General features: G+C 59.4%; 1 protein-coding gene across 1 annotated transcript; it reads left to right on the forward strand.

Moving 5' to 3' along the window:
* Positions 1 to 591: 591 nt before the first annotated feature.
* On the forward strand, positions 592 to 24,515 carry LTBP4 (latent transforming growth factor beta binding protein 4). Its single transcript, XM_031961632.1, is given in 37 exon segments — positions 592 to 771; positions 1,993 to 2,057; positions 2,291 to 2,462; positions 4,161 to 4,279; positions 4,540 to 4,658; positions 4,744 to 4,915; positions 5,814 to 6,413; positions 8,706 to 8,986; positions 9,066 to 9,168; positions 9,448 to 9,522; positions 9,660 to 9,713; positions 9,716 to 9,775; positions 10,135 to 10,299; positions 10,853 to 11,017; positions 11,191 to 11,319; positions 11,495 to 11,555; positions 11,557 to 11,641; positions 11,727 to 11,856; positions 12,068 to 12,187; positions 12,499 to 12,738; positions 13,791 to 13,910; positions 13,999 to 14,118; positions 14,659 to 14,790; positions 14,880 to 15,005; positions 15,237 to 15,359; positions 15,454 to 15,585; positions 15,912 to 16,043; positions 17,427 to 17,552; positions 17,646 to 17,792; positions 18,530 to 18,796; positions 19,327 to 19,398; positions 19,719 to 19,847; positions 20,105 to 20,251; positions 20,562 to 20,714; positions 22,496 to 22,909; positions 23,512 to 23,664; positions 23,936 to 24,515. Coding segments are annotated over 37 exon segments (5,727 nt in total). The 5' UTR covers positions 592 to 607; the 3' UTR covers positions 24,091 to 24,515.
* Positions 24,516 to 25,350: the final 835 nt, after the last annotated feature.

Raw genomic sequence — 25,350 nt, forward strand, 5'->3', positions numbered from 1 at the left:
ATCTGGGGTGGGATCAGAGGGGATATTCTTTGGGACTATCGAATTTGAAATAAATCCGCCCCCGGCCATTGGTAACGGACTTGAGAGAACCAGCCTCGTCACTGCGACAGGGGCCAAGGGCGGGAGAATGGAACCCGCTACAGGATTTCCTAACCCCCTGCCTCCTCACTCAGGCCTGCTGCACGTGGGGGTCCGAGCCGGACGGGATTCCTGGACTCCTGCCCCCAAGGGATCCACACGAGATGTGCTCCGCTACTCACCCGTGGGCAGCCCAGAGTACCCCCCCTCACGCCCCCATCTCCTCCAGGGCACCTGTCTCAGACAATCCGCCCCCGTGGCATCCCCATTGGCCCTTTCCGGGCACCCCCCCCCCAGCCGGCACTGTGCTCTTATTGGTTAAATCTGGGCTCCCCCGGCCGGCGCCGCACCTCTATTGGTCCAAAGTTGGAGCTCGGGCAGCGGGGGAAAGTTGGTCTGGTGGAGCTGGCGGGGAGGGGGAGGGCGGGGTAAGAGGAGGGAGTCCGGGGCGCGGGAGACGGAGGGGCCAGAGCCAGGGACTGGACGGGACAGGGACAAGGGCAGGGGTAGGGACACGGAGCAGGACGAGATGCTGCCTCCCGGCCCCAGCTGCCACCTCCGCCACCGCCCCCTCCTCCTGCTCCTCCTCCTCCTGCTCCTGTTGCTGGTCCACGAGCCGCGCCCAGGGCAGGCCGTCGGGGCTGCAGGGACGCAGGGGAATAGAGGCCGGGGCCGCCCAGGGGGCCAGGCCCGGTAAGTCCGCTCTCTCCCCTGATTCGCTTCCTTTCCTTTCACTCTCAAACAGCAACCCCCCCGGGAGACGGGGAGGATCTCAAAAGGATTGAAGTGGGTGGGTAGGGTGCCCAGGACCGGGGGGGGGGACCCTCATAACTCAGGCCCCGCCCCTGCGTCCCAGGTGGTACCAGCCCATCCCCCCGCCCCAGCCTGCAAACAGCGCCCCCAAAACTAGTAGAAAGGGAGGAAGAAAGAAAGGGGTTAGGGAGGAACTCAACCCCCAGAGGTTGGACAGAGAATGCCCCCCATCCCCAGGCAGTGCCAGCCCTCCCCCTCCGCCTGTAGTTGGTCCTCGAAAAAGAGGGAGGGACACAGAGTCCCCAGTGTGTGCACAGGGAGCCCTCCTCTCCCCCGGGATCCAGGTGGCGGCAGCTCCTGACTGTAGTCCGCTCCCCCAGTCCCCATTACAGGGGAGGAAGGGAGAAGGGAGGAAGGGTCTTCACCTGTCTCCCTCTACCCTTGGTCCCGGACAGCCCTCCGTTTGTCCGGCGTGGAAGCCAAGGCCCCTCCCCGGGTTTTGGTGGAGAGAGCCGTGTCTGTTCCCCCTTTTCCCCCTTCCCCTCCCCCTTCTCCCCTCGTCCCCCGCCAGATCGGCCCTCACGCTCCGCTACAAAAGGCCAGGGCTCGGGCTCCCGCCTCTGCGAATCCGCTTAGTAACCCGAGCTCAGTAGGGCCGCGCCGGGGGCGGGGCCGGGAAGGGGTTAACTGGCAGGCCCGGGGGGAGGGGGATTCTCCAGGGATTTTTTCTCCTACGTTTCTTCTCCTTGGACGCAGTGGGGATCCGGGACAGGCAACCGAGGGCCCCGGCGCACTGCTCCCCACGTCGCCCCACTGTTCTATTCCCTTCCCATCCTAGGGGCCTGAGCGCCCGTGGGTCTCGCAACCCCCTCCAGGGGAGAATGGAGCGGTCTTGGAGGGGTGCGGAGGAGGGGGTGCGCCTGCGCAGGGGCTGGAGATGGAAGAGGAGGAGGGACGTTGGGGGTTTGGGGGCCCCGGGAACCTGGCCCCAAACGAGGAGCCCGGGCCTCCGGGAGGGCGGCGCCACCTTGTGGAGGCAGGAGGGAGTGCGTCTGGGGGCCGCGGGGAGCTGCTGGAGGCTGGAGGCTAGCAGCGCAACCGTAGGTGGTGATGTCCAACTGACCCCGGCCTCTCCTCCCTCTGGCGACCCTCTGCTTCCAGCCCTGCAGCTGCCTGCCGCCGCTGCTGCGCTGGGCGCGCTGCACGCCCGGGCTCGTGTCCTAGAGGTGAGTGAGTGTCCGCCAGGGCCGGAGGTTGGACGGGGCGGCCGGGGTCGCGCGAGCAGGGGGCGGAGCGCTAGGGGCGCCCTGCCTGAGCTCCTGCCGCCGTCTCTGGGCTGGCACTGGGCGCGGCGCGGGGTGGACGGAGGCTGGGTCGCGACGCTCCTAGCCTGCTCCCACGGAGCCCGAGGGGAGGGAGGGAGGCTCTAGCCCACATTGTCCCGGTCTCTCCCTTGCAGCTCCCTGTTCGCCTCGGCAGTGTCCCCCGGGGGAGCAGTGTGCAGTTCCTCACTTGTGCCCCTGTCGGCCCGGCTGTCGGCCGGTTCGGGTTCCCCGGGCCACAGCGGCCCCCGCCCCCAGCCCCGGGCCTGTCACCCGTAGAGAGGCGTCCCTCACCTGGCAGCCGCTGACGTGAGTGTGAGCCGGGGGATCCCCTCCTGACCCAGTGCTGCCCCTGCCTCTGCCGTCTCTTTCGTTTTTCACTCCTTGTTGAACAGTCTGTCTCATGGGGACTGTGTTGCTGCTCTCTACTCGCCATTGGGAGACGCTGTCTCTCTCTGGACCTCACCAGACGGGGTTCACCGATTAGGGGTGTTATCTCTGGGTCTCTACCTCCCTTTGCCTTTCTCCATTCTGCCTTCTTCAAGAAGCCTCATTGTGCTTGGGAAAGAAGGCTAGATTCAGTGGAGGACCTGGGAGCAAACGAGTCCCAGCCCTTCTATTTTAACAAGTACTTAACGTCCCTGGGCCTCAGTTCCCTCCTCAGTAAAATGAGACAATTCCGCTAAATGACCTCTAACATCTTTTCCAAGCCATGGAGCTATGCTTTAGAATGTCATTGTCTTGTCTCTTTTTCCCTGTGGAAGGCCTGAAATCAGTACTTTCTCTTCCTCTCCCCCAAGTGGTGATGTCTGCCTTCTCACCCAGCTGTCTCTCTCTCCACGTGTCTCTCTGATAGCTCTCCCTGTCCGCTTGCTCCCCATCTCTGTCTCTGTCTTCCTTGCTCATCTTTTGTCTCGGATGCTCTCTCCTCTCTCCCCCCTCTTTCCAACCCCCCTCCACAGCATTATTCTTGCACGACTCTGACTCAGAATCTCCCTCTTGGCTCCATGCCCGCCTTCTCTTCCCCCCCGTCCCCCTCTCTCTCTCCTCTCTCTCCCTCCTTCCCACCACATGTCTCTTCCCTGTGGGTGGGCCCCTCTCTGTGAGTCCTCATCTTTCTGTGGGTGTCTTTGCTCCCTATATCTACATGGTTCGGGATCTCCTCTTAGTGTCTGTCTCCGGCTTGGTCTCCTCTTACTCCCTTCCCCCCTTTTCCAGGCTCTGTCTCTCTCCATGGTTCTATCTGTAAGTCATCTGTGTCTCATGTCCCCGAATTTGTCTTTCTGTCAGTCGCACTGTCTTCCTGTCCTGCCCTGTGTCCCCCGTCTCTTCCTTGATCTTCTCCACTCTCCCTGTGTGGGACACTTTCAGTCATTTCAGATGGAAATCTCCATTTTGGAGCCTCTTCCCTTCCCCTCTCCCCAAGTCTCTGTGTCCCAGGTTCTCTGTCTGTGTCTCTTTGTCTTTGTCTCTCGTCCCTAGGCTCACTTTTTTTTGTCTCCACAGATCTGTGGCTCCCCCGTATCTGAGATTCCGGGTCTCCCCATCTTTGGGCCTTCCCCCTTCTCAAGGGAAGGAGTGAGGTCGGGCTGAGGACTTGGGCAGCGCCTCTCAGCTTTTGGGGCCTGGCTCTCTGTCCCTGCTCTAGCTCCCTTTCTGCCTTACTGGCCGGGGCCTCTGTCATCGCCAGGTCTCTTTATTTTCCGAAGGTCTCGTTTGTCTCCACTGCCAGGGCTCTGTGCCACACGCTTCTTCCATCGAGAGCATCTCTCTCGGGGTCACCGGGTCACTCCGTCTCTCTCTGTTTCAGGGCTCTCGGGGTACCCTCCTCCTTCGGGCAGTGCCTGCAGGGGGCGCCTGTCTTAGCCACAATGGGGGTGGATGGGTGGGAGGGAAGCTGGGGGGGGTAGGTTTATTTGGGGGGGGCTTTTTCTTCGTTTTGCCCCAGAAGGAGCCAGGGGGCGCCCTCCGCGGCCCGGGCTAACCAGCTCCCCTCCCCTCCTTCAGGCTGCAGGAGGCCCGGGCACTGCTGCAGCGCCGCCGACCCCGAGGGCCCGGACACAGGGGCCTTCTGCGGCTAAGCCGCCAGCTGGAGAGAGCGGCCGCTGCTCCTGCCCGGGCCCCCGGTAAGCTGTTCGGCCCCTCCCTTCTCCTCCCCAGGGGCCGATAAGGCCGTCTGGTTCCCACGCCCTGCATTGTCCAAGGGGAAACCCCTAGGGACCGTGAGCACGGGTGGCGCCGCTGTCCCGGGCCTGGGGTGCCCTCTCGCGGGGCCCTGGCAGCCCCTTTCCCCAAGCCTCAGGGGACCCGGAGTTGGGGGTGGGGTGGGGACAGGAGTCCGGGCTCTTCACGCCCTTCTCTTAACTCTCTCTTTTCCCTCCCCCAGGGCGAGAGCTGAGGGACCCTGGCGTCCGGCCCTTCTCCCCAGGTGGCTCCGTGACAGCGGGTGTGGGGGAGGGAGGTAAGGTGCGGGGCGGGGGGAGGGAGATTTTTGTCAGGGAAGATGTTGTCCAGAGCCGCTGACCCACGGGGCGGCCGGCCCAGGGAGCGGACCCCACCCCCACCCATTTAACCCTTTCCTCGTCGCCAGCGAGAGAACTCGCAGTCCGAGTCCCGCTCCAACTCCCAAGGGGAAAGGCAGGCAGGAAAGAAAGCGGGTCCCGAGCCGGCCCGGCTGGCTAGGGAGCGAGGGGCGTCTGGCGGAACCCCAGTCCAGACAACAAAGGGGATTGTGAAGCAGCGACGGTGGCGCCTGTGGAAGGGTCTGGTCTGATTGCGGGACCGGGGGGGAAGAAAAGAGGAAGTGGGGGTGTGTGTGTGAAGGAGAGAGCCGGCGGCGCGGCCAGGAAAACTGGGAACCCTGCCTCGACCTCCGGGTTGGTCCAGCTTCCCCCGGGGCCCCTGCCTTCAGCCCCTGGAAACATCTGTAGCCCCAGAATCTTCTCCAGCTGGGCCTCCCGCTGCCAGTTTCTTCCCCCAGCTGTAGCCCTCTCGGGCCCCAGATGTGCCCTTAGAGGCGCCGGACTCCCGACTTCTTAGTCCAGCAGTGTTCCCTCCCCTCGACCTCAAACGTACCCCCCTACTGCCTGCCCCCCCCCCCCCCGCCGGGACTTTGCCTTCTAACGGTACTTAGTCCTCTCTCCAGCTGTGTGGAGCGGAATGGGGAGGGGGGGAGTTTCCAGGTGTGCGCCCCAAGGTCAGCTCTTCGATCATACGTGAGCCCCAGGAAGCGCTTCGGGGTCCCCGGCGCCCCCACCTGTTCCCCACCCTCCCAACCACTTGTCGCAGCTGGGCTGGGCTAGGCTTGGCCTGAATTGGGGGGGGGGAGCGCGGGGGCCCGGGAAGGAAGGAGGAAGGGGAGGGAATGGGTTGGGAAAAGCAGTGTGTGTGAGTGGGGAGGGGGGCGGTGATCCGGCCCGCGCTCTCCCCCGCGTCGCGCACAAACATTGGTGTTGGCACGGAGCCCGGCCCCACGCGCCCCCGCGCGGTCGCCAAAGAGTCGGGAGGGGGTTGGCCCGACTGGGCCGGGCCGGGCCGGGCCAGGCTGGGCCGGGTTGGGCGGGGGCGCGTGGGGCCGCCCCCTCCCCGGTCCATCCCCCTCCCCTCTGTTCTCCTCCCTTCCCCTCTCTTTCCCTCCCCTCCCCTCCCCGCACTGCGCAGCGCTAGCTGCTGTCTGGGCTTGGGCCCCTCGGGCGGGCGGCGAGGCAGCACAGTGCGCAGCTATGGCGGGCGCCCGGCAGCCCCGGCGCCTAGTGCTCCTAGTGCTGTCGCTGCTGCCGCTGCTGCCCGGCCCGGCCGCCCGGCCCCGCGAGCGGCTCCGAGTGCTCTTCACCCCGGCTGTGTGCCGCCTGCGCTGCACCGGGAATCGCTGCGTGCCCTACTGCGTGCGCGCCAACACCACGAGCGTGGAGAGCGGCGCCCCTGGCGGGGCACCGCCCGCGGGGCCAGGCTTCCGAGTCTGTGAGTGCCAGTCCGAGGACGGGGCCGGACGGGGACGGGAAGGGGCCAGGGCCCCACAGAGGGGGGCAGGGCCCCGGTTGGAGCAGGAAGCCCTGAGCAAAGGCGCGAAGGGGGCCAATACCCTTTGCCGGGGCGGCGCTCCGGGAAAGGGCGGATCCCTAGAGGGGCGGGGGCAACACGTGAAGGGCACAAGGGAGGTCTCCCCTTTAAAGGTCGTCCCCAACCTCCAGCAAAACCTTCGGAAAGGGACAAAAACTTCCCTGGAGAGGGTCGCATCCCAAGGAGACACCAAAATAGAACGTCAGGGTCCCTTCGGGCTATGAAACCTCGAAAAGTATTAAAGAGGACGAAAAGGGGTAACTCCTCAAAAAAACCGGCAGAAAACCCCCCGCCTCTCCGAAGAAATGGAACGTCTCTCCTCAAGTCCAACAAATTAAAAGAACTTGTGTTGGTAGGGAAACCAAGACCCAATTCCTAGAATACTTTACTAAAAATCCACCCTACGCTCCCAATCCCACCTGTCCCTCTCCACAAAAACAAAAAGGTTAATCCACCACTAAACACCTCCTTCTCAACCCCCTCCCACTCCATTCCCCTCCCGACTCACCTCCCGCCCCTCCGGCAAACGAGACGGGCCTAATTCCCCCAAACCTCCCTCTACCCCCTTTCTTCTCTCCCTCTTAAAGCCCCCGGGGGCCCCAACCTCAGAACTCGGCAGCCCAAGAAAGACTGGGGCCCCAAAGCCCAGGCCACCCGCCCCTCGCCGGCCCAGGCTCATCTCCCCTTCGGCCCCCCCCTCCCCCCCCCTCCCGGACCCCCCCGGGGCCAGAAACCAAACGTCACCCACGTCCAACTCTCGTCCGGGGCTGAACCCTGGTTCCGAAATCCCTGCCTCTCGCCTGGGGGAAAAGGCACATCACTCTGGAAGAACCGGGCCTGACCCGCCCCATCTTCCCCCCCCCTCCTCTCCCCCTCCTCCCAAAGGCGGAGGTTGGCCACCCCGGGGCCCCCCATGGCGGCCCCTGGGACAAACTTTCTGGCCCAAAACAACGGAAAAATTTCCCCAACCCCCTCCCCCCCACCCCCCCTCCCCCCCCCCCCCGGCCCCATTTACCCCAACACAACTCCGTCTCCAACAAATCCCTGCCCCTAATTTGGCTTACCTCCCCCTCCCCAGAAACCCCTCCCCCTTGCCCTCTCCCCTCCTTCTCCTCCCCAAACCCAATTCTGCCTCCCTCCACCTTGCCCAGGACCCATTCCCCCCCCACTCCCCTTGGCCCCCCCCCCACCCAACTGTCTCCCTTTCCCTAACCTTCAAAACTCCGAAAAACCCCAGGGAAAAGGGAAAGGAAAACAGGAACCCCTCCCTTTCCCCCCAAAACACTCCCACAACTTCCCTCTCATCTCCAAGAAAAGGGAAGGCGAAAAATAAAATTTTCACCCTCAAAACCCCCACCAAAACCAGGGAAACCCCCTCCTCCTCCACCCCTTTTTTTCCCCTCCTCACCACTGGCCCCCCCAAATGTCCCCTGCAAACTCCCCTTCCCCTCTGGGAACCACCTTCTCCCTCCCGGGGACCTGGCAGAAAACTCCCTAATTGGGGAGCCGGGGAAAGGAACATTTAATTTGTGTTGGTGGTGGGGCAGGAAAACCTCCCTTGAAAGGGATTTGGGAAAGCTGTCCTCCTTAAAACGAAAAAAAACCAAAAGAAAAAATGGGTTCTTGGACAAAAAGGGAAACAAAAAAAACTAGGGGGATTTTCAAAAGGCAAAGGGGGTCTGCCCACCCCCCCCCTTCCCTACTTTGTCCCTCTTTCCAAACAGGGGTTGCTGAAACCCCCTTTCCCCCCAAACTTCACAGCAAACCCAGCCCTTCCCGCCACCCCCCCCCCCCTCCCCCACCTGGGGTCCCAAGTATTACCACCTGCCCGCCCCAAACCGGAAAGAGGGATGGTGAGGGGCAGGGGGAGAACAAGCCCACAAAATAGCCACCCCTCTGGAGTCGGGCGGGAGGGAAGTGCCCGGGGGGGCTCTCAAGGGGGTTTTAGGGAGACAGGTCCAGGCCGGGTGAAGAAGGCCTGCGGCCTCCCCTGGAGCTCCCCCGCACTGGGCGTAGTCTTGGCCAAACTGTTCTGGGCCCGAGTTGCTCTAGCTGTAGGTCCGTATAAAAGACATCTATGGCAGGATGTCATAGGAAAAGAGCTGCCTTCGGACTTTGGTCTCAGTTTCCCTATATGTAAGGTGAAGGGCTTGGACTCGATGATTTCCAAAGTCTCTTCCAGCTCTAAATGCTCTCTTCCCAGTTTTCACTTACGTAATTTTAAGATCCGATTAATGCATTTGGGAGCCCGCTTCCCAGTCCACTGGCCTCAGTTTCCCCACCTGTGAAATTTCTTAAAAGTCCTTCCTAGCTTTCCATTCTTGTGGAAAGAATGTTGTCCCTCCATTCTCTCTGGTAGGTCCCCAAGACCTGCTCTCCCCGAAGGCACTTAGGTTTCTCCCATGGGCCCCTCACCCCCCACCCCGGGCTGGGTTACCTCCAGTCTTGGCTCAACATGTGTTCACTCTACTCTGACACCCGTCCCCACCCCAGGCGTGGCGTCTCTGGTGAGCGTCCATGTGGAACACCCTCAGGAGGCTTCAGTCATCATCCACCAAGTGGAGCGTGTGAGCGGCCCAGGGCCCAGCCTGGGCCCCGAGGAGTCGGGAGCTACGGGCCAAAGCCAGGCCCGAGCCTCGGGGGTGCCTTCGGACCGCGCCGCTTTGTACACGGTGCTGGCCCAGAGCAGCCCCCGGGGGGAGGAGGAGGAAGGTGGCGGGTACACCGACGCCTCGGGCTTCGGCTACTGCTTCCGCCAACTCCGCGAAGGCGAGGTGAGCCGCGGGGCTGGGCCCCCCGGGAGGGCAGAGAAGGCGCCCGGCAGCGCCGAGCCCCTCCCTTTGTTCTTTGCAGTGTGCCTCCCCGCTGCCAGGGCTGCGAACTCAGGAGGTCTGCTGTCGAGGGGCTGGCTTGGCCTGGGGAGTTCACGACTGCCAGCCCTGCTCCGAGCACCTAAGTAAGAAGGGAGCTGGCCTGGAGTGGGCACGAGCCCCCCAGGCGCACGGACCCCCCTCCCTGCCTCGCCCGCCAGAAGGGGCGCCAGATTTTACCCTCTCTCTCCCCTCTAGCCCAGCCTTCTCCCCCCCCACCCCCCCAGCGGGCGTTGTCAGCCGAAAGTTATCCCTTTCGCTTCTCCCCTCCGGGCTGAGGGAGGCCTGTTAGCAGCAAGCCCCGCCCCCTCCCGACTTTCTCTGGCCCGGGGCCGGCTCAAGCACGCTCTCTCCCGTTTCTCCAGGCGCCGTAGGCCGGGTGGGCTCCTCGGAGGCAGCGTGCCCCACGGGCTTTGAAAGAATCAACGGCTCCTGCGTCGGTGAGGGGGTACTCGAGCGTGGGGGTGGGGGTGGGGGGCTAAAGTCCGGGAACGGGACTGGCCAGAGCCCGCAGGACGGGACGGGCGCAGGGGCTCCTCCAGACCGCCTGCCCCCATTTCCCCCTCCCCCTTCCTAGACGTGGATGAGTGCTCCGGTAGGCGCTGCCAACACGAAGTCGCAGCGAGACACTCATGGCGGCTGCGTCGTGTGTCGATGGCTACCTGCTGGATTCTTCGCGGAGCAGCTGCATCTGTGAGAGAGCCCACCTCGGCTTCCTCCGCTCCTCCCTCCGGGAGCCGCCCACCCCTAACCCCCCCAATCCTAAGCTCCGCCCCATTCCACTCTCCCCCAAGCCATCTGCCCTTCTCAACTTGTAAGATTTCCGCTCAAGCCAGCCCTCAGATAGCCCCTGAAACCAAGATCCTCTCTGCTCAATCCAAACACCCGCTTCTCTGCTCCAGTCCACCCCATTCCAAAACCTGCCTCCGATTCACCCCAGGTCGATCTCTTCCCGCTCCTCCCCCCTCCCCATCCCACCTCCCCCCCGCTGGTCTCCCTCTTCCCAAAGTTGGCCCTCTGACCCGGGCCTCTGGCCCCCGGCTCTTCTCTAGCCCAGCATGTGATCTCAGAAGCAAAGGGCCCTTGCTTTCGGGTACTCAGGGCTGGAGGCTGTTCGCTGCCCATCCTGCGCAATATCACCAAACAAATCTGCTGCTGTAGTCGGGTGGGCAAGGCCTGGGGCCATAGCTGCCAGCTGTGCCCACCTTTTGGCTCAGGTGGGCTCCGGGATTCCCCTATAACCTGGTCTCTGTATCCTCTTCTACATCCTGACCTCCCTCCACCAACTATTACCTCAGCCTCCAGCATCCTCCAAATCCCCCACTGATTATTCAATACCCACATCCTGAGGGGATGCCCTGACCTGTAGTCACACATCCAGCCCCCAGTCACCCAAATCCCATGTCCTGGCTAGCTCTGCACCCCAGCTCCCTTCCCATCTCACAGGCTGGACACTCACAAAGTCGTTGGAGCCTTTTTACCCAGTAACACCTCCCCTAGGACCTATGCTCCTGTTCATCTTTGTGCCTGGGGCCCCCACACCCAGTTCCCAGTCTGCCTCATATACCCCACATCAATACCTCTATGAGTCCTGCTGTTTGTATCTCCTCATCTTACTCTCACCTCTCTCTCTCTCTCTCTCTCTCTCTCTCTCTCCCCCGTCTCTCTCTTTTCTGTGTCTCTTTTTCTTCTCTCTTCTCTTCCCTGTCTCTCTCTTTTTATTTCCCTTTGCTGACCTACTCCCTCCACCCTTTGCCATCTCTCCTACAGAGGGTTTCAGAGAGATATGTCCAGCTGGCCCTGGCTATCATTACTCGGCCTCTGACCTCAGATACAACACTCGCCCCTTGGGCCCGGAACCACCCCGAGTACCCATCAGTCAGCCCCGGGTGCCTGCACCTGCCAGCTCAGCACCCCCAGTCTGGGTTCCTACAGGTAAGCTCTGAGTCTTTGAATCTCTCCATCTGCCTTAAACTAGATGATAGGTAAAATGAAGGATTGTGGGTAGCAATGCTGGGAAATGAGAGGAAGGCATGGATGGCATCAGGCACCATTACTCTCTTGGTGCTATAATCTTGACCTGACCCTTCACTTATTTCCCTGTACAGTTGTCTGGAGCTATCCACCTACTTCCCACCCTGAGCCCAGACCCAGACCCCGGCCCCAGCCCCAGCCTAGGCCCGAGGAACCCCTGCCCACTGTCCCCATTCAACCAATCCCTGAAGTTCCTGAAAGAGGTAAGGAGCCCCAGATGATGGGTGAACTGGAATGAGAACGCTAAGTGGAGAAGGGACCGGAGGGGAAGAGATTCTGGGAGAGTCTGTGGGGAGAGGGAATGAGAAGCCCATTTCATGGGGAAGGAGACTGGGCACAGAGCTGAGGGAAGATGCTGATTTTTGGCTGGCCCACCAGGCCCAGTGGCAGGGGGCGTGTGTCAGCGGAATCCCCAGATCTGTGGTCCAGGGCGCTGTATCCCCCCCAGGGGTGGTTAACACGTGTTGGGACTCGGGCCTGGCCCAGCAACCCATGGCCGCCTCTGGTGAGCCTGGGACCAAAGGGGCAGGATGGGGGAGCCTGGAGGGAGGAGGGCTCATCACTTCTGACCCCTCTGACTTTACCTCCCCTCCCTGTCCACTTCTCTGAGACAGATGTAGATGAGTGCCGCCAGATACCCAGACCCTGTGCCCATGGGCGCTGTGAGAATTCAGCAGGCAGCTACCGCTGTATCTGTGCCCCTGGTTTCTATGCCAATCCACAGGGCACTGAATGTCAGGGTGAGTTGTTGTCCTTTCTTTCTCCAGAATCGGACAGGCTAAACACTTTGTCCTTTCCAACCGCTATGACCAATTCTGGGGTTAGGGGGGAGCAGTAGATCCTTTGGTAGGATACCCCCAAAGGCCAGACCTGGGCCTGGGATGGAAGCTGGACTTGTTAGCCCCCTCCCAGTTCTGCTGCCCGGCTCCACTCCCATCCTTCTGCCTGCAGATATAGACGAATGCGTCCAACAGCCCTGCACCAACGGGCGTTGTGAGAACACTCCCGGCAGCTACCTGTGCGTTTGTCCGGCTGGGTACAAGGCTGCTCCCCATGGAGCTGGCTGCCAAGGTAAGGTGGGGGGGAATCAGCAGGCAGCTGGACAAAGGAAATGGGGGAGGGACACCAAGGGCCCTGTGTATACACAGGGTGGACAGTTGCGAGTCAGAGGGACATGGTGGGTAGGAGCTTGGGTTTGAAGGACAAAGTAGGGCACCGAGAGTGGTCTTCGAAGCATCGGGCCTCTTGGGCAGGCTCCATGGTCAAAGTCGGATTGAGTTCTCAGGCTGGCCGAGGGATCCCATGGGTCCGTAGAGGGCAGAAAGGCTTCCTGAGACATCCACGTGGACTGGTGGTGAAGTGAGTTCTGTCTCCCTTCTCAGACATCAACGAATGTGCCCAGAGCCCGGGGCCCTGTGGTTGGGGCCACTGCGAAAATCTGCCTGGCTCTTACCGCTGTTCCTGTCCGCCCGGCTTCCAAGGCCCCGAGTGTGAAGACATAGATGAGTGTGCCCGGGACCCCCAGCCCTGTGGGCCCGGCCGGTGCGACAACACAGCTGGAAGCTACCACTGTGCCTGCCCCGCCGGATATCGTTCCCATGGGCCTGGAGCACCCTGTGTTGGTATGATCCTCACTGCCCCTTCTGTCCCCGGTATTGTCCCCCACGCCTTTCTCTCCTATTAGGTGGAGGGCTCATAGATTTAAGAGCTAGGAGGGAACTTAGGGGGCATCATTTGACAGAAGAGGATAGTCTTATCTAGATCACATGACCTGCCAGAATCACACAGCTGGCGTCAAAACCCAGTTCCCGGTTCTGACTCCAAAGCCGGCACTCTACCCAGTGCTCCACGTTGCCCCATTTCTTCCCTGGCCCATCTCCTGACATCCCTTTTATTGGGCCAGCCTAGGAAAAGCACATAAGCCCCCTCCCATTTCTCAGCCTCGGTTCCTCCATCTAAAAAAATGGGACATGATGGACTTGGAAACTCTACAAGTCATTCCAGTTCTGAGCTTCTGCTGAAAAGGAGACCAGGAAAGGGCTCTCAGACACTTGCTAGCTGTGTAATACTGGACAAGTCCCTTCAGATGTCTGAGCCTCAGTTTCCCTATATGTAAAACAGAGACAAAGACTTATAATGTGGTGAGAGTAGAACTCGGGAAAGCTTTCAAAACGCAAGCTATTATTGTAAGGGGCTTCCCTATAAGGTCACGGTAAATATGGAGGCTGGAGTCCCAAACCACATTTCTTGGCTCCAAGCCCAGTCTCTTCATTACCATTACACTGGAAACGGTTATATTACTATCTGTGACATGGTGGGGGGAGGGGAGGGAGAGGAGCAAATTGTACTCAATAGTTGCTCCTTGGATGGAGTGGAGGATGGAGTATGTTTCAGGCAAATTAGTGAAGTGGAGACTGGCATCTTACTGGGGATTCTGGCCTCTAACTCCTTGTTCTGGCCCTGGCCCTCGGGGTGATTCTCTTTGCCTCGCTGAGCCTCAGTTTCCCCGTCTGTAAAATGAGACGGGGTCTCTGGATGCTCTAAGAGCTCGTCCCATCACGACGGAGGGAAGGGGGCGGTGGCCAACCTCGGGAAGACCCTGCCGGGGTGTGCCTGCGAGTGGGCGGGGGTCTCTAGGCCCCGCGGCCCACCTGTGGCGTCTCCTCTCCCGCAGACGTGGATGAGTGCCAGCGAAGTCCCTGCAGCTACGGGCGCTGCGAGAACGTGGACGGCTCCTACCTGTGTACCTGCCCCACGGGCTTCCGGCTCAACGCCGGGAGCCAGGCTTGTGAGGGTGAGGGGCGGGGCTTAAAGGAAGGGGCGGGCTTTGGGCGTCCCGAGGGCGGGGCTCATGCCCTGCCTCCGCTCCTCCTTTCCCCCAGATATTGATGAATGTGAAAATCACGTGGCTTGCCCAGGGCAGGAATGTGTCAACTCCCCGGGGTCCTTCCAGTGCCGGGCGTGTCCCGCCGGCCACCGGCTGCTCCAGGGGCGCTGCGCTGGTGAGATGGGCGGCCCGGGACTTTTTTCACTCCCAAGCCACCCAGCTGAGACACTTGTGCTGCTGACTAGGGCCCTGAGGCACATTCTCCTCCCGCTCCCCCTCCCTCTGCCTGGGAGGACCTGAACAGTGTCTCCCACAGCCTGTGACTGAACCCCAGACCTTTCCTCCTTCTGCCCTGGGGGCCCGGTGACCCCCCCCCCAACCCTCCCCACGGGAAAGCCCTGGAACATCTGCCCTTCCCCCCTCCCCATCGTGTGATCTGGACCCAGCCCCTCAGACCTCTGACCCAGAGACCCAAGACGTGCCTCCAGTTTCTCCCATGAGGATTCTGGAGCATCGTCTCTCCCCTGCATCCCAGGCCTTCAATCCCTCTGACGGAGGCACAGGCCCGTCGTCCTCCACTCTCCCGATCTGGGGAGCCCAGACCCCGGCGAGCCCCGGATTCCTTCACTCCCTCAGCTTGTTCTTTCGGCCTCCCCCTCCCCCTCCCGGCTGTCCGGCGCTCGGAGCCTCACGGCCTGGCGTTCCTTGTTTTCAGACGTGGACGAGTGCAGCTCAGGTGCCCCCTGCGGACCCCACGGACACTGCACCAACACGGACGGTTCCTTCCATTGCAGTTGCGAGCCTGGCTACCGGCTCCCACCGGGCGGGCGACCCGGTCCTTGTGCAGGTGGGCAGGGGCATGGGGCGTCCGTGGTCCCGCAGAGGCCCCGGGCTTTCCGGCCCTCACCGTTCCCCTCTCCCTGCTGCCTTCCCTAGATGTGAACGAGTGCCTGGAGGGAGACTTCTGCTTTCCCCACGGGGAGTGTCTCAACACCGACGGCTCCTTTGCTTGCACGTGTGCTCCGGGTTACCAGACCGGGCCCCGCGGATCCTCCTGTATCGGTAGGCGGGCCCTGGAACGGAAGCGAGCTGTGGAGGGACCCAGCCTGGAACCTCGTGGGAGGGATCAGAATGTGGGGCATCCTGGACAGCGATGGGTCCCAGCCTGGGGGCGGAACCGAGATCTGGGACTGGGACGGGGTCAGAAGGGCTCGGGGGAGAAGCTTAGATGGGACAAGGGAGGAGGATAGGGGCGGCTCATCCTTGCGCTTCCTTTCTCCCGCTGTCCCCTAGACGTGGACGAGTGCCGAGACGAGAGCCTGTGTCAGGGAGGCCTCTGCACCAACACGGACGGCTCCTTTGAGTGCGCCTGTCCTCCGGGATACCGGGCCAGTGCCGACCTCACTTCGTGCCTCGGTGATGGCCCGTCCTTCCCCTTCCCCCCCAAGGCCTGGGTCTTTAGATCTCCCAGGGACTGACCCCAGCCCGGGGCTGTGTCGTGTCCCCGCAGATGTGGACGAATGCCGCGAAGGAGGGTCGGCCCTGTGTGGGACTCAGCGCTGCGAGAACTCCCCAGGCTCCTATCTCTGCGTCCGGGACTGTGACCCGGGTTACTTCGCAGGTCCCGAAGGCAACTGTGATGGTGAGAAAGCGCGCGGACCCGCGTGGAGCCCAAGATAGCCCATCTCCTCCTCCCCTGCCCGGAGGTGCAAGTGGGCTGGGCTGGGGGGCAAACTGGGACGGGGCAGCTCGCGCCTCCCCGGGCCTGACGTTCTATCTTGGAGAGTTACGGCAGACTCCCGCGTGGCCACGGGAAGGGCCGAGGCGGAGTGGCCCGTGATGTGGTCCGCTTCTGGGCACTCCGTCTCTCAGAGCTGCGGGCAGCCGGTCCCTCTGCTGCCCACGAGAGGGCGTGCCGACGCCCGTTCCTGTGCCTTCTCTTTTCTACTGCTTTTCCTTTCCTTGCAGATGTGGACGAGTGCCGAGAATACGGGCCTGTGCTGTGTGGGACCCAGCGCTGTGAGAACACCCCCGGCTCCTACCGCTGTGTGCCAGTCTGCGAGCCGGGCTACCAGCCCACGCCCAGCGGTGGCTGCCAGGGTAATGACCGCGTGTAGTCTGAGTGAATGAGACCCAACATCTGGGGCCCGCTGGGCTCTTGCGCTCTGGGACTGTGTCCCTCTCTGTAATATGATGGAGGTAAAGCCACTTGTAGCGCTAACTCCCGGGGCAGGCAGGGGAGGAACGGCGGGGCAATCTTCCCTGCGGGCCAGGGGAGGAAATAAGCACTTACACAGTGTCTGCATGTATATATACATCCATGTACATATAAAGTGTTCTTTGCTGAAATAGACATACCTAAGTAACCCGAGGCAGATTTATTGTTCAGGGGAAAGGTCAATAGAATAAAAATGACAGTGAGAAGGAAGGGGGTCTCTCAGTACCAGATCTCAAACTGTGCTACAAAGTAATAATTATTCATATGATTTGATGTTAGTAAATCATTTTTCGGTCTTTCCAACTCTCTGTGAGACCCCTTTTGGAGTTTTTTTGGTAGAGATACTGGAGTGGTTTGCCACGTCTTTTTCCAGCTCATTTTATAGATGAGAAAACTGAGGCAAATGGGGTGAAGTGACTTGCCCAGGGTCACACAGCTAGCTGCCAGGGTCCTCCAAGCCAGTGCCATAACTATTGCTGTTCCAAATAATTTGATGCCGGTTTAAAAGGAAAAAAAAAAAAAACAAGAGGTCTGGGGCAGCTGGGTGGTGCAGTGGATGGAGCACCAGCTCTGAAGTCGGGAAGACCTGAGTTCAAATCTGGTCTTAGAACACTTAACACTTCCTGGCTGTGTGACCCTGGGCAAGTCACTTAATCCCCAACTGCCTCGGCAAAAACAACAACAAAAAAAAAACACCAAAGAAGTCTACATCTCCTCCAGCCCTCTCCCTACGGTAGGCCCACAATCCCAGTCCTCTAGGTCCATTCTAGCTGCCAGGGTCCTTTCCTGGTAGGGTTTTCCAATGGTCTTATATGAATTCCACATTTTAGTCCTGGGTTTTTGCCTGTCCTAGAGAATTCCCTGGGGTTTAGTAGGTGTAGAGCCAGGAAGGACCTTAAAGAGGTTGTTAAGACCTCATTTCACAGCTGAATATGACACATGTGGAATCTAGATCTGGATCTTCCTTATCCCAAAGTCCAGTGTTCCATCCACTATAGCACCCAGTGCCACGAGGGTGCTGGTGCCATGTGGGGCTGTGCCATAATGCCCAGTGCCACAAGGGTGCTGGTGCCACGTGGGGCTGTGCCATAGCACCCAGTGCCACGAAGGTGCTGGCGCCATGTGGGGCTGTGCCATGGTGCCCAGTGCCATGAGGGTGCTGGTGCCACATGGGGCTGTGCCACATGGGTGAACCCTTTCTCTCCAGGTCCTAGGACTGGAGTAGGGCGGTAAGAATCCATGTAAAATTGCTGGTTTCATTGCAGATGTGGATGAATGTCGGAACCGAACCTTCTGTGGGGCCCACGCCATGTGTCAGAATTTGCCGGGTTCTTTCCAATGTCTCTGTGACCAGGGCTATGAAGGAGCCAGGGATGGGCGCCACTGTGTGGGTATGACGGGGGCTGCTGGGGGAAGGGGGTCCTAGGGGATGCGGACACTGGTGGGTGTAAGGGAGCCAGATTTGCCTTTCCTACTCCCAACAGATGTGAATGAGTGTGAGACCCTCCAAGGTGTGTGTGGGGCCGCACTGTGTGAGAACGTGGAGGGCTCCTTCCTCTGCGTTTGCCCCACCAGCCCCGATGAATTCGACCCCATGACTGGACGCTGTGTTCCGCCAAGACCCCCTGCCAGTGAGTGCCGTTCCTCTCTCTGTTTAACTGAGGGTTGCAGCAGGCACCTGTGGCAGCCTACAGGCCATTAAACCATCGCAAAGGTTTCTGGGCTGCTTGTCTAGGCCTCTTGCTCAGTCATTTTTCAGTCATGCTCCCCCCGTCCCCGTTTCGGGTTTTCTTGGCAAGGCACGAGTGGTTTGCCATTTCCTTTTCCAGCTCATTTTACAGATGGAGAACAAAACTGAGGCAGACAGGATGAAGTGACTTGCCCAGGGTCACACAGCTAATGAGCGTCTGATGCTAGATTTGATTTCAGAAAATAAGTCCCCCTGACCCCAGACCAAGCATTGTAGCCACTCAGTGACCTAGATGTTCCTTAAGATTTTTAACAAGTAAAATAAAAAATCAGCAGTCAGCCTTGAGGACAAAGGGAAGCCGGCTGTGACCGCTGTTCGCTTGGACTCTTTCTGTCTCTAAAATAAGGGTGTGGAGCATGGGGCCACAAGGACTCCTCAGCTCTAAAAATTCTCGATTGCCCGAGTTATCATAGCACAGTCACCTGACTGGTCCAGCTTGACAGACATTTTGACACATTCCCGATCATGGCTAGTGGGCCATTAGTTACAAAAGGTCCGGCTGAGGCTCAGGCCTGACCCACTAATGTTCCCGATTGCTGGTGGATGTGGTTTTAGGGACACTGGGAATATTTTTGTCCTGGGGCCTCAATGAGAACCTCCCATTTTCTCCATTCTTAGGGTCGAGTCCTCAGTTGCCCTCGAATCCTGGGCTCCCTGCCCGTCCACCACCTCCACCAGCTCCTCCTCGGAGGCCCACGGCACCGAGGCCGGGCCCTGGCCCCGAGGCTAGCAGCGGACGGAGGGAGTGTTACTATGACACCGGGGCCCCCGACGCCTGTGACAACATCTTGGCGAGGAACGTCACCTGGCGGGAATGCTGCTGTACTGTGGGCGAGGGCTGGGGCAACGGCTGCCGCATCCAGCAGTGTCCAGGCCCTGAGACAGGTGCCGGGGTTGGGGGTGTGTGTGTGAAGAGGCCAGACCCTGCCCCCTGTGGGGGGGGGTGGGAGGTGGGAGAAAGTACTGTGAGATGGGGAGGGGGGAGGGAGGGATGGAGAGGAAAGAGAATGTGAGGGAAGGAGAGAAAAAGGGAAAAAGGAAGGAAGGGAGAGGGATGAGAAAAAGAGGGAGAGAGAGATAGAGAGCAAGAGAGAGAGAGATCTTCTCTCTGAAGAACTGAAGGGGTGCTTAGGGGGCATCAGGCAGGAGACAGAGAGTGGGGCAAATCCTTCCTTCTCTCCTTCTGCCCCCTCCCCCCCATTCAGGGAGAGAGAGAAAAAGAGAAAGAGGAAGACAGGGAGAGGGATGAGAGAGAGAGGAAGGGGGAAGTAAGGGAGAGGGATCAGAGAGACAAAGACAGAAAGAGGGGGGAGAGAGACACAGGAGAGGAGAGGAGCTGGGACTCCGGAGTCCCCAGAAACCCTGGGTTTGAGCCCTACCTCAGTAAGTCACTAACAAGCTGCTCTCTTTGCCAGCGGAATACCAGTCTCTGTGCCCACATGGCCGGGGTTACCTGTCCCCGCCGGGAGAGCCCAGCGTCCGCAGAGGTGAGCCTTTTGGCAGCGTAGAAGAGGATGATGGCCCACGGGCTAGATCTCCCCCTCCCCCGCCCCCCTCCTTGCTCTTCTCACGGGGCAGGTCACTTCCCATCCCTAAAATGGGAAGGAAGTGCGAGCTGACTTCCAGGGTGGAGCCCAGGGGCCGCCCCTGGCCTGATTTGGGGCTCCCCGCTTCTCCCCGGGCCCCCCATCCCAGCTTGCGGCTCCTCCTTGGCAGAGCTGTGTCTGCCGGTTTCTTTCTCGGGGTCTGGGATCCCGCCCCCCCGGGCGGGTGGGGGCGGGGCTGAGTGACCGGCTCCCTCCCACAGATGTGGATGAGTGCCAGCTGTTCGGGGACCAGGTGTGCAAGAGCGGGGTGTGTGTGAACACGGCCCCCGGCTACTCCTGCTACTGCAGCAACGGCTACTACTACCACACGCAGAGGCTGGAGTGCATAGGTAAGGCCTCCCCACCCCAGGTCTGCCCCCTCCTCCCTCCTAGCTGAGGAGAGAACTTGTGGGCGGGCGCAGAGGACTCTGGGAGGGACTGACATCGGTCCTCCAGTCCCATTTCCATTCCTTCTCATGAGATCGGATCCACCTCTCCCCCCAGTCCTTGGAAAGCCTCCCGTGGGTCCTTTCTGCTCTGGCGGAGGGGGTGCGCTGGGGGGGGGGAGGCGCTCGGGCCCTGCCTCCTCAGCCCCGTGTCTCCCCAGACAATGACGAGTGTGCGGACGAGGAGGAGGCATGTGAGGGCGGCCAGTGTGTCAACACCGTGGGCTCCTATCACTGCACCTGTGTCCCTCCGCTGGTGCTGGATGGCTCCCGGCGGCGCTGCGTGACCAACGACAGTCAGAGTCTGGGTAACCCGAGGGACCCTCTCGCCGCTCCCGGGCCTGGAGGGAGGGCCCGCTTTCTGTCCGGAGAACGGAGGCTGCCCCCGGAGTCCTCCAGTCACCCAGGCCTTGGGGGGGGGGGCAGTGTCTTGGGGGAGGCTCAGTCTGGGAGAGGCAGAGGGCCGGGAAGAAGAGGATCTTGGAGCCCGAGTGGGCCTGGGAGGTGGAGAGAGGAGAGTGGGAGACGGCTTTCAAAGGAACTGAAGGGGCGCTTAGGGGGCACCGGGCAGGAGACGGAGCGTGGGCAAATCCTTCCCTCCCTCTGCCCCCCATTCAGACGACAACCTGGCCGTGTGCTGGCAGGAGGTGGGCCCGGACCTGGTATGTAGTCGCCCTCGACTGGACCGCCAGGCCACCTACACCGAGTGCTGCTGCCTTTACGGGGAGGCTTGGAGCATGGACTGTGCGCTCTGCCCAGCCCGGGACTCAGGTACGGCCTCCTTCCCCCGGCCCGGGGGCCTCGGGCGCATCTCCGGCTCCCAGAAAGTCAGGGCCAGGAGAGGCCGCGGCCGGCTCTGTGGGTACCGCCTGCCCCCCTGGTGGCCGTGGCTGGAGTGACAGCCGGGGCTCCTCGGGCAATCCCAGCGTCAGAGGGGGAAGGCGAAGAGTCAGATCTAGAACTCGAGAACCTTAGAGATCCCCTCAATAACCGGGCGAGGGTCCGAGAAGAGAGGTTAACGTCCACGGCTGTCATGTCAGCCTTAAGCGGCAGAGCCCAGTTTTGGACATAGGTCAATATTATTCTAAATTATTATTAATAATTATCATAACAAAATAACAGTGTGTTATAATATTTATAACACGATAACATTATAATTAGCATTAATCATAGGGGTTGTGTCACACATACATGTCATACATATGAATATAATTCATAATATTGATAGTCAATTTTGCTATTTTAGGTTATTATTTATTATATCATGTTTATTTGAATGTTTATTATTTAATTATTAATAACTAGCTGTTCGGTTGTTTGCGGCTATGTCTGTGTGATCCCATTTAGGGTATCCTTGGGAGAAATACCAGGAATGGGTTGCCATTTCTTTCTCTAGCTCGTTTTACAGACAGGGAAAGTGAGGCAAAGAGGATGAAGTGACTTGCCCAGGATCACACAGCTAGGAAGTGTCTGAGGCTGTATTTGAACTCAGGATCTTCCTAAATCCTTCCTAATGGACCGCACCACCTAACTGCCCATTAATAAATTAGTAATCAAACAATATTATTAATTATTAACATGCTGTTATATCACAATGTTACAGCGTATTTCTCTAGTTAATAATATTGGTCGTTAATATTATTGATGATGGCATTAGTTATATTAATATTATATATTATATTATTGTGTTAATTATCATTCATGATATTCACCCGAATTCCAACTTGGGACGCCTATGCTGCTCCAGTTCCCGTTTCGTCAGCATTAAGAGTCCCCCACGATAAACCCGTGAGATAGAATCCGTGTTCTCCCCGTTTTTGTGGGTGAACGAACACAGGAGTAGGGGGGGAAGTGAGGGCCCCACAGAGGGAGAGCCCACGATGTAGTCACTGGAGCCGGTCTCCAAGGCAGGACCACTGGAGAGCCCCCATTTTATTTCCAGTACCTCCTGGCTAGGTGACCCTGGCGAGTCATTCCACCTCTCAGTGCCTAAGGCCGAGTTTGTGGTGGGTATAAGATGACGAGTGGGGCAGGTCCGCATTGGCTGAGGGAGGATCACCTCACCAGGGGCTGGTCACCTAGACCAATGGAGTCACCAGCTGACACCCAAAGAAGGACCACGTGGCTGATAATGTATTGGAGGCAAGATTTGGACTGGGGTCTTCTGACTCCAGAATCTGTCTGCCTGCTGTAATCTCACCTAGTTCACAAGATCAGAGGAGGCCTTAGAGATCTAATCTGGTGCTCCCATTTTATAGATGTGAACACTGAGGCCAGGAGGGATGTCTACATTTATACCAGTCAGTGACAGAATTGTTCATTCTATGCAGTGGCTTTTGGGGAAAAGAAGGAAGAGACCCTGGGGAAAGGATGGGGATAGAGATAAACAAAAGACAGATGAACCTTTTTTTTTTTTTTTTTTTTTTTTAATTAAGTCAGTGGGAGTTAGAGCTGGGCCTAGCACTCAGCCTCCTAGACTCGCAGCTCCTCTGCAAGTTCCTGACAGACAGAAGGGCTGATCTGGGCTCTTGGGCCTCCTTTTATTCTTCCAGACGACTTTGAGGCTCTCTGCAACGTGCTTCGCCCACCGGCCTATGGGCCAGCCCGCCCGGGAGGCTTTGGAATCCCCTACGAATACGGACCAGACTTTGGACCAGGCTATGGAGGTCTCCCTTACGGACCAGAGCTGTACCCACCCCCACCCCCACCAGTCCCTGGGCTGGGCTATGACCCTTACCCACCTCCTCCTGGTGCCCTGCCCTTCCCCGGCCCAGGTAGCCCCTATGGCCCACCACCCTTCGAGGTGCCCGACTTTGACTCGGTGGCTGCTGGAGCCTACGGGGAGCCCGAGGGCCGCCCCCCTCTGGATTCCACTGCCCGCTGGCGCTATCGGCCCCGGGACACGGGGGGCTCTTTCCCAGAGCCCGAGGAGGAAGAGGAAGAGGAAGCCAGAGCCCCCTATGCTGGTGAGCATGCTCGGGGCTCTTGGGCTGCTGAAGGCACCACTCTGGGCCTCTTTCCACTCCTGCCCCCCCCCCCAGCTCCTCCCCACCTTCTAAAACCCATCCTCCAGCATCTGGTGTCTGTCACAATATCTGCCGTTTTGGCCACATCTGCTGCCCACTCCCTTTTATTGGCCTGCGCCAAAGGGGCAGCTCAGATTTGAAAAGGCCACAATCCGAAGGATGGCCTGACCTTGCCCACCCGCCTCCCCCAAGGCCCTCGGCCAAGATCAGTTGATCACAGGATCCGTCCCCGCTGGGGAGGGCTGCCTGGTTGGCTGGTCCTGGAGCAGGAAGGAGGGTGCTCAAGTTCACCATGGCGGGACCTGCTCATGTTGTACAAAAGTTCTGACAGGACCGGTCCATTAGTGGCTGAGCCCTGGTCAGGCGATTCCTGCCCCGCTCCTCCTAACCCACTCCTCCTGCCCCGCTCCTCCCGCCCTGCTCCTCCCACCGTGGTTGCCTGATGCTTGAGGCCGGGCAGTTCTCGTTCATATCCCCGAGGGTTCCTGGCTTCTGGGTGGCAGGAGAGGACCTGTGGCGCCATGATGTTAATTCCCCCTCAGCCGGCCGCTATGAGCCCTTCGAGGGGCTGCAGGCTGAAGAGTGTGGGATTTTGGACGGCTGTAACAATGGGCACTGCATCCGGGTCCCCGAGGGCTACACCTGTGACTGTTTTGAGGGCTATCGATTGGATATGACCCGCATGGCCTGCGTGGGTGAGCTTGGGACCTAGAGAAAGGAGGGCAGGAGAAAATGGGCAGAGCGTCAGAGCCGCTGTCCCTCCCCAACCCAGAGATCCCCAAGGAGGCAAAGTGTGGAGTGCTCAGATCCCCGGGTCTGAAAGGGAAAAAAGGGTCTGGGTGCCCTTCCCCCAGGACCAAGAGGTCTGGCTCCCTTAAGGAGGGGGGCCGGGATTCCTGGGTCCCAGTTCTTTGTGAGGATTCCCGAGTGCCCGGTTCCCCATCCAGCCTGTCTGTTCCCCTGCAGACATCAATGAGTGTGAGGAGGCAGAGGACCGGAACTCGCTGTGCGTCAATGGCCGCTGCCTCAACTCCGATGGCTCGTTCCGCTGTCTCTGCCGGGCTGGCTACATGCCGTCACATCAGCCTCACCGGTGTGTCCCTGCCCGCCCCCAAGCCTGAGCCAGGTCAGCCCCCTGCCACGGACTGGGCTGAGCCAGAGAAGGGATCGCAGAAGGTCTCAGGACCCAGCCCCCGAGAGCCTGCTTCCAGCAGGGGCTGGACGTGGCTGACGCAGCCCCAGGCCAGCCCCATCTACTGTAACTCCCCTCCCCACCACACTCTGCACACACGTGTCCCATCCCCCACACATGCTTTGCTCACAATTCTGCTCAGATGCACGGGACACATGAATGGATGGAGAGATGGGCAGAGGGACAGACAGATACCACTCCGGACACACGCCCTCCACCTTGGCCCAGGGCCTACGGCGATCCTGCTCCCCCTAAGGGAACACTGAGGCCCAGAGGCCTGGTCCTGGCTTATTCCCTCCCCTCCCTTTCCCTGACAGCCCCCCTCAATTTTTTTCAATAAATTTCCTTTTTCTACTTGTTGTCTTATGGTTGTTGCCCAAGCCCAGTTCAGAGGAAGAGAATTTGTGACTCTGGGCTTGGAAACCCCATGACCCTTTTGGCTAGGAGAGGGCCCCCCGCCCCGTGGCCTTGTTGCCCACTTCACTTTCTCGGGATGCTTCTGGATGGCTCTGGGTGACTCTTGGAAACCATTTCCCTGCCAGAGAATGGGTCGTTACTCAACTTATTCTTAATCAACACCTTTTGGGAGATCATCATCATCATCTTAACTAAGGCAACAAGATAGTTTGACTGGAATAAAGAATATACTGTAGGGTGGGAAGGGAGAGTAATGAAAAATAGGGTTGAGCCAGAAGTGAAGGGCCACCAATGTCAAATGGAGGAGTTTATCTTGGAGGAAATAGGGAGCCATTGATGGTTTGGCCAATATCTGTTTGGAGGCCATATGCAGGATGGATTGGGAAGGGGAGGGGCTAAAGGCAAGGATTTTTGTAATGTTCCATGTGAGAAATAAATGAGGACCTGAACTCGGATGAAGAATGAAGGATGATTCCATCATTATGAACTTGTATAGATGAAAAATTAGTGATATCCTGAACAGAAATAGCAAATTTATGGAGGAAGGAGGTGTGTGTGTGTGTGTGTGTGTGTGCGCGCGCATGCTATGATTGAGATAACTACCAGAAAACCTGGTGAAGATGTGAACCTGGTGCTCAGAAGAAAGAGAAGATTGAAATTTGTAGAGGATTTTTTAGAAAAAATAAGTTGATTGGTTCTCGCACTTGAAGATCAACATGACATCACTATGTGGGGATCAAATAAGTATAAGTGGCTAATCAGACCAAAGTGA

This window comes from Sarcophilus harrisii, chromosome 3 (assembly GCF_902635505.1).
Source record: "Sarcophilus harrisii chromosome 3, mSarHar1.11, whole genome shotgun sequence".
NCBI classification, from domain to species: domain Eukaryota; kingdom Metazoa; phylum Chordata; class Mammalia; order Dasyuromorphia; family Dasyuridae; genus Sarcophilus; species Sarcophilus harrisii.